The sequence below is a fragment of the Nerophis lumbriciformis genome, linkage group LG27 (genome assembly GCF_033978685.3).
Source record: "Nerophis lumbriciformis linkage group LG27, RoL_Nlum_v2.1, whole genome shotgun sequence".
NCBI classification, from domain to species: domain Eukaryota; kingdom Metazoa; phylum Chordata; class Actinopteri; order Syngnathiformes; family Syngnathidae; genus Nerophis; species Nerophis lumbriciformis.
This window is the reverse complement of record NC_084574.2, coordinates 23,006,533-23,015,000: the sequence shown is the minus strand read 5'-3', so window position 1 is coordinate 23,015,000 and position 8,468 is coordinate 23,006,533. Positions and strand designations below refer to the sequence as shown.

Here is an 8,468-nt window from a genome sequence, read left to right as displayed (position 1 = left end):
GGTGTAGAAGATGAACTTAGCCAGCTCTGTAGGGTGATCCACGAGTATGCCTTTAGACATGAAGTAACTGATACCCTATAGGGGAAGAGACACAGACAGATCATACATCATGCAGCCTTACAGGGGCCTCAGTGCATCGGACGATCCAGACACAGGAGCATAGGCTGGGGGACGAGTGATCTTTGATGTATGGCATGTGTTACCTCCTGTGGGTTTGCGTTGAATGTAAGGCTGCCTTCATCTAGTTGTAGATACAGTCTTCTATATGAGAAACCAGCAGGCAGCCTTCTGTTGTAGATGGAGCAGTGACCCCATGTGGACTTACAGAGCCTGGGAGATCCACACACAAGAGTTGTCAAAAAGACTCGTTTAGAAAAGATGGGGGGAACGGACATTTACTACAAACATGTGGCAAAAAGCCATAGCTGTTTAGTAACACAAATAAGGAACAGAAACCAGACCTAAATCTCCTTACCCCTGCCAGAGATATTCATCATTTCCTAGGTCCTGCCACACACACCCGGCCAGACACAGATCAGTAGCATTCAGGTACGACAGTATGGTTATGCCTAATTCTGGTGGGAGCATCTCCAAATCTATAAAACCATGTTGCGCTTTACCTAAAAAAAAACAAAAAATGAAAACCCACAGTGACAAAAAAAAGTTAGATAAACAGTTGTGGTCAAAAGTTAACATTCGCTTATCACTGGATGTCATAGTCATTTTGACCTTTTAATTAATGCTTTGTTTGAATCCATCTTTTTTCAGAGGGAAAACATTTACACAACTTTCACCTCAAATAATAATAACATAATGTAATTAATGAATCTGTCCCAATACAGCCTCTACATGTACATATACATACACATAACTTAAATAAAAAATAAATTAAAAAAACTCCCTCTATCAAAATGTAAAAATGGATATAAAGGCATCATCTAATGACAAAATGTTGACAAGTTGATATAATTAAAGAATTAAAAAAACTAATATTTGTCTTTAGATATATGGATAAAGTTTATCAATAGCCTTTTTATTAGACATTACAAATTACATGATGGTATTTACCTTCACACCCCAACACTGCTTTATCTAACAATCAGTAATCATGACTTCAATATTTATAACAATAATCTTAATTATTACTTTGGTCATAATTGGCAGACCTAGATCTCATACATGAACTTTATTCTTATATATATGGTCAAGTGCCGTTAGAACGAGAAAAGCAGCTCACACTCTAGTCCAAGGGAGCAGACTCAAACAATGCATGAGTTTGCAGTGATTACTTTGTTAAAGGTTTGTTTGACATACTTTTATTGGTTATAATTTCCCATTGAAGAATTATCTTTGTGTTACTTGTATTTCTTAAACACATGTTTGCTACATGTGCTTCGAAACAGCACCAACTTGGCAAGTCTAAATAAAAGAAAGCAAAAAATGTCAGCCAAACCTAAAAGAGTTTTAAAATTTTACCAAAGGCAGCAATAATAATTGAAGCTTCAAGCACATACACAATGTTGACATATACAGTTATATTTTGATAAAGACGGGGGGAAACATGCTACTCGTAAACGGCACGTGCAACAGCAACAAACATCAGTAGACGTGAAGTTAAATCATGAAATGCAATCTTACCCGAGCAAATACGATGCATATTTATCCAGGAGAGTCTTGATACCAATTTTTCTTAACCCAGCCACACACAAATAAGTTTTAGACCTCCGTGCTTTTCCAAGTTTCCATCGGTTTTGTCATGTAGAATGGCGTCTGAAGCACACTAGTTTGATATGTCTGAGAACGCGACCAACATATAATACTCGACAAATATTGTTTTGATAATGTACAGGGATCTATTCCATTGCATAGTTTGCATCTGCTTTTTGGAGAAAGACATAAGCCTATTTTGTACTCGAATATATTGCGCGCTGCTTGATTTACAACAGCCATCTTGGCTTGGTTGACCACCAATGCTTTTGACTTCAAGTCAAGAAGTCACATGTCTGAATACAAGCAATACTCTACATTGAGAAAGCCCAAAGAACTCTGAAGATCCAAGAAGGACAATTGCAGATTTACATAGTTGGGAAGGTCTAAACTGCCCATTTCAAGCTCAGCAATTCAAACTAATTAGCTTGAATTTAGGTTTGAATGTCTCAACAGTTTCCAAGGTCTGGAGGTCTGGAAAGAGTATAACATAAAATTGTCAGGAAATTGGTTAGGATATTCAGGAACAACTCAGGAACCACCAAGGCTCGAGCCTGCCATGAACTGTAAACTGATGGAACACCTGTGTCACTGTCCACAGTGAACACGTCAAGTTTTACATCACCAAGGACTGGGGTGCCAGCCAAGAAAGAAGTGCCTGTTATAAAATTGACAGTTTCAGGCTTGACTGAAATTTGCAGCTGCCCACAAGGGCTAGCCAAGTGCTTTCTGGATAAAAAGTTTTACAGTCAGACATCATATTCTGGGGCATTTTTTTCTGCAAGTGGCACCGGTGCACTACACAAACTGGATAGAACCACAAAGAAGGACTACCTCCAATTCTAATTCACCTCAAATGAAGACAGCTGGAACTTGGATACAGTTTGGAGTTCCAACAGGGAAATTAACCCAAAAACACATAATAGCTGTTTTTTGATGAGATCAATCACAATAATTTTCTGGAAACCCCTTCCCAATGCGCCCACCTCAACCCTATAGAAACATTTTAGGGCTATGCATAAAAGTTGGGTTTGTGGCAGGAAACCAACACATTTACAAAGCTGTCAGAAAATGATTTCAACTCAATGAGTTGTTTTTCAACTTTATGCTTTCATCAAAACACATTTTGTTGAAGGATTTTTTTATAATTTAGTCAATAATAACATATGACTCTATATATACATATATGTGTGTGTGTGTATATACAGTATATATATATATATATATATATATATATATATATATATATATATATATATATATATATATATATATATATATGTGTGTGTGTATATATATACAGTATATATATATATATATATATATATATATATATACATATATATATATATATATATATATATATATATATATATATATATATATATATATACACACTGTATATATGTATATATATACACATACACACACACACATACATATATATATATATATATATATATATATATATATATACACACACACTGTATATATGTATATATACACACACACATATATATATATATATATATATATATATATATATATATATATATATATATATATATACACACATTACATACACACACAATTTTTTTTTCTTTAATTCAATGCATATGATCGACCTCTTCTCCGCTGCACTGTCTTTTATCCTCACTTTCTTTGGACCCCGGGTTGGAAAAAGTACCGTACATTCTGGACTTTTGAACAGAAGTGAACAAAGTGGTGGTGCACCAAACAACATAGCTACTGTGCAGCAAACAGAATGCGACCTATCTGAGTATGCAAAAGGGCCTCGATCTTACCACTAAAAGCAGATATGAGCAAAAAATGCAAACTATGCAATATAATATATCCCTATACGTTAGCAAAATAAGATTTGTCTGTGTTGGCCCTGCGATGAGATGGCGATTTGTCCAGGGTGTACTCTGCCTTCCGCTAGAATGCAGCTGGTATAGTATAGGGCATTTTTCTTCGAGAAAAGCAAAATGCTGCCTAGAACGCTATGACAACAGACGCTCACTGGCCCACCACTTCGAGCTTTGGATGGTTAACAAGCCGGACGCGATGTCAAGTGAATACAACCTATAAAACGGAGTGGCTAATTAATGGATTTTTCTTCGCTGGCAGCTCTCATAAATTTTTTTCTTTTTTTTTTTTAAACACAGAGGGTGTTTTATTGTTTGTGCTATGGCGCCATTTTTTGGACGAGTTCGCTCACTGCAGGTGCTGCAGTGTCCTTCCATTTACCGGCAGTGATTTTGTTTTTCCTCAACCTAAGTGTAAGTCTTCTAGCCATCCATTGCGGTTCTACTTGTTTGGATTCTTCATTCATCACTCTAAGCAACATTTGTAAGTTTTACAGTATAACTAAAACTGTTTATACTTACTTGAACCGTCCCATGTATAATTCCTGTAGCAGTGTTTTAACGCATATGTATTAGCTAACATGGTAACACGTTTACAAATGTCTGTGTTAGTATTATTAACCTACAACAGCATATGTTTTGTATTGTTTTCAGTTTTCACAAATTTCTCAGTTTTACTGCCGTGTTACTGGCATCGTTTGGAAACACTTAAGGTATGTAAATAAACATTTATAGAACTGTGTAAATAACTAATTTCAAAACTTAACATCTGCGGCTTTCTAATCCGGTGTGGCTAATCGATGAAAAAAACGTATTTCTTTTAAAATTTAATGGGTGCGCCTTATATCCCGGTGCCCTCAATAGCCCGGGAAATACGGTAAGTTTTGTCTGTCTAGCTATAAATCTACTATTAGCTAATGCTATCAAGTGAGACGCTGGATGTTGGGTGGCTTTTACGAAGCTCACTCAGACATTAACGCCAGTGGTTCTCAATTATTTTCTCTTATGCCCTGCCAAGGTGACAAAAAAGTGGGGGTGGCTCGAGCCTATCCCAGCTGCATTTGGGCGGAAGGTGGGAATGATTATCACTAACTTGGGGAAGCTGCTGCACACTGTATATAGTAAGACACAGTTAACTCAAATGTGCTTTTGTCAGTCGAGTGACTAATAATAAAAGTATTGTCCAAAGGTGATCAGCATTGAAAGGCATTAATCAGCAGTGGCCTATCACATAATTTTTCTCGAAAATCGGCCGAACCTGATCAGTGGTCGATCAATCGGCAAGTTCCTACTCATTATCTATCGTATTTACGTTAAACCCAAGGGCTATGTATATTTCGGTAATTACCTAGTCAGCCTGTTTAATTAATAGCTTGAGTGTTGTATATATTTCAAGCATTTAGAAAGAGAAACACTTCGCTACGACCAACTAGAGGTGCAGGTATCTGAAACTGGCTAGTATCCAACATTTTTGCTTGCCACTGTATGTCAATGATCGCAGTATCGCCACATCACGTTATCGTGATTGTGATCTATGTATTGCATATAGTATTGTATTATATGAGTTACCCAGAGAGCCCTATTCTATATATTTGAGATTCTGTGTATAATTTTGACTCTCTGTGGATTGGAGAACATTTTAAATATATGTAAACTCATGCACCCAATTCTTGTTTTTAAAAATCACTGAAGATGTACATTGGGTAATTATTCCACCCTGAACTAAGAACAGTTTAAATAACTCAGTAAGGACCCACAATGAATATAACATCAATGCCTGAAATAAGGGGTTTTAATACATGAAATACACAGTATATACAGTATGCATGTCATTCAAAACTTGACTGTTTATTTTTTTTTTTATAAATCTTGAGATCAACAGAGATTAACTTACTTTTCCACTTGTACTAATGTTAAATGATACTAAATGGCTTGTAGAATTTATTTTCATTTAACTTCCAGTAATACTTTAATCCACACACTATGAAACAAAAAATCAACAGATAAATCCATAAAGCAGAGTAAACAACAGGAATCAGCACATAACAAAAACTATTAAAATATTGTCATCCTACCTCCTCTGCGAGTTTTCAGCAAATGGTATATGTCAGGGCCATAACATTGCTGGGGAACTCTTCTCAGTGGCTGCCCATCCCTAACTGTGAAAAAAAAGAGGATTTTTCTTTGAACTAATAAAATGAATGACATTCATGCACATGATGAACACATGTAAATATCGGTATAACTGTATTTGATGACAGCACTAGTTAAAAAAAGAGACACGGCAGTAAGGATTACCTTGCTCTCGTCTTACTCCTCCACTGTCAGCAAGTCGGCCGGCAAGTTCTTCCTGAAGCTGCTGCTGTTGTCTGGGTGGCAGCCTCCATAGTGCCTGACCCATCTGTGTGACAGGCCAATGGAAATTACAAGCCAGTCGGTTAGAGTTCATGATGCACACTGATCCATATTCATATCATTTATCTGTTTAACTGAAAAATTAACTAAACTAATCAATGGATGTTCTCATTCATCTAGGTCATTGTATTCTCGGGGCATTCAATCGATTGCAACTAGAAAAAGAAAAAATACATTTTCATCAGTTCATGCTTATATGTATGTATGTATGTATGTATGTATGTATGTATGTATATATATATATATATATATATATGTATATATATATATATATATATATATATATATATATATATATATATACATATATATATATATAAAGAATCACAACTAAAAATCGATGTATATTATATATATATATGTCCCATTTTTATAGTCTTTGGTATGACTCGGCCGGGGTTTGAACTCACGACCTACCGATCTCAGGGCGGACACTCTAACCACAAGGCCTATATTTGTCTGCATTCTTCAGTCTCGAGAGACGATGGGGTAGATCCAAAAAGGGGGGTGGGTCTCACTGCGAGATGGCCCCTGGTACCCGTTTCTTTCGCCAATCGGATGGGCTTAGAACCGGTATCTGCTGGAGTGACCTCTCTAGTGGATCTTTCACGGCCTGGGCATGGAACTATGGAGGGCAAGCTGTTGTCCAGGCAGCAAGCCCCACCTCTCCGCATGGCTGGTGGATCCAAGGGAGCGACGAGTGTCGATACAACTTGGCACCAGCGACGCCGCAGGAGTTGCCGGAATGACGCTACAACGTCAAACCGCCTTCAGGACTCCGGCTCCTGATTTTCTGTCGGGGTTTACTCCCTTAGCCTTACCCTCGAGTGGGTTGACTGCAAGGCAGCGGTGGTTTTGAGATTGGAGATTTCGTTCTCCTAGATGGGCTGCCTTACCAGGTTTACGAGGCCCATCTGCCCGAATGCGGCAGGTAGGACGGGGGTACATCTTACCCGTGGCGGTGTATATATATATATATATATATATATATATATATATATATATATATATATATATATATATACATATATATATATATACATATATATATATATACAGTTCTGATTTATTTATTCCTTTGTATTGGCGAACAAAATATGTATCATGTGTATAATACAATGAGTAAGCATCCCATGTTCTGCAGCCTTCTACTGATTTTTTTACATAACAATATAAATCAATACAATATGGAAAGTATTATAATGAAAATACATGCCTATTTAAAAAGGCAATTGACTGTTGACAAGAGTCACAATGCTGTACAAACCGATAGAGTTAAATGTGTATGCATATTTTAATACTGTATACAGTAAGTGTTCACAATAATGTAGTTGGTATTTATTTTTTCATTTAATGAGAAAATATGATGATGAAACCTTGACTGTTTACATAAACTATCACAAGTAAAAATCGATTGTTGTCTTATCAAAAGTAGATCCGTTTTTTTCTGCTGATTCGTTGGGGTGTTAAAGCTCCGTTGGTAAAGTGGCCGTGCCAGCAACTTTAGGGTTCCAGGTTCGATGCCCGCTTCTGCCACCAAGTCACTGCCGTTGTGTCCTTGGGCAAGACACTTTACCCACCTGTTCCCAGTGCCACCCACACTGGTTTAAAAATGTAACTTAGATATTGGGTTCCACAACGTAAAGCGCTTTGACCTTTGAGTCACTAGAGAAAAGCGCTATATAAAAAATAGAATTTACACAGTTCTCATTCATTAAAAAAAACTAAGCCCTGTGTCAGACAGTTGTACAGTAGAGGTAGCACTGCAACTACAAATTGTCATAATAAAAAAAATACAAATAAAGCCATAAATAAAACAACCAGACAAGGTCATTACGACCACAATGTTGGCACTTTTGTGGGCATGTCAGTCAGCTGAGTTGTAAACAATCCGTGCCTGTCATCAACATCAACGCTGGAACTTCCAGCCCGATAGGTAGGTTGACGCGTAGTCCCGCCCTCCGCCAATGAGATTTACCCTTCAGGTCCCAAGATATTTCGAGTCGCCACGCTATTGGTCGAAAAGGCTTTCCCTTCGCCACCAACCACCAGTTTGATGACTTAGCACTGCAAGCTATTTTTGTGTTGACAAAGAATGTGTTGACTTCAAGTGTAAGTTATGACTTACAAATAAGTGTGTAAACCGTGTTTGACAAAGTTTCCACATGAATGAAACACGAGCCACCTACCTGAGTTGAAAGATTCCAGTGACAGCTCAGCCTGTACACAAGGACAGCTCCAAATGTAGTTTCCCTGAAGTGAGATTTACTCCGCTGTCATTCCATTTAGCTACGTAAGAATTATAAACAATGTATTTTGGAGTATTAAAACCAAGGTAATTGCTCCTTTGGTTCTGGAGGAGTCGTCCATACTGTCGATAACACAATTATCATATGTTAAGCCCTCCTCTTCTGCCTGTCATCTTCGCCCTTCCCCCTTTTATCTACGTCATCTCAGATACTCAATCGACGTCACGTA

At 37.2% G+C, this 8,468-nt stretch overlaps 1 protein-coding gene across 1 annotated transcript in view; it reads right to left on the bottom strand.

The window, feature by feature from the left end:
- fbxo8 (F-box protein 8) overlaps nt 1-8,395 on the bottom strand; it is a 19,417-nt gene extending 11,022 nt beyond the window's left edge. Inside the window, exons 1-6 of the mRNA XM_061988361.1 lie at nt 8,180-8,395; nt 5,874-5,976; nt 5,651-5,734; nt 476-620; nt 204-330; nt 1-75 (exon numbers count right to left, since the gene is read on the bottom strand). The exon at nt 1-75 is cut by the window's left edge and continues 44 nt beyond it. Of these exons, the coding sequence (XP_061844345.1) occupies nt 1-75; nt 204-330; nt 476-620; nt 5,651-5,734; nt 5,874-5,976 (534 nt within the window). The 5' untranslated portion in view covers nt 8,180-8,395. The remainder of the gene's footprint in view (nt 76-203; nt 331-475; nt 621-5,650; nt 5,735-5,873; nt 5,977-8,179) is intronic.
- Between the last annotated feature and the right edge of the window lie 73 nt (nt 8,396-8,468).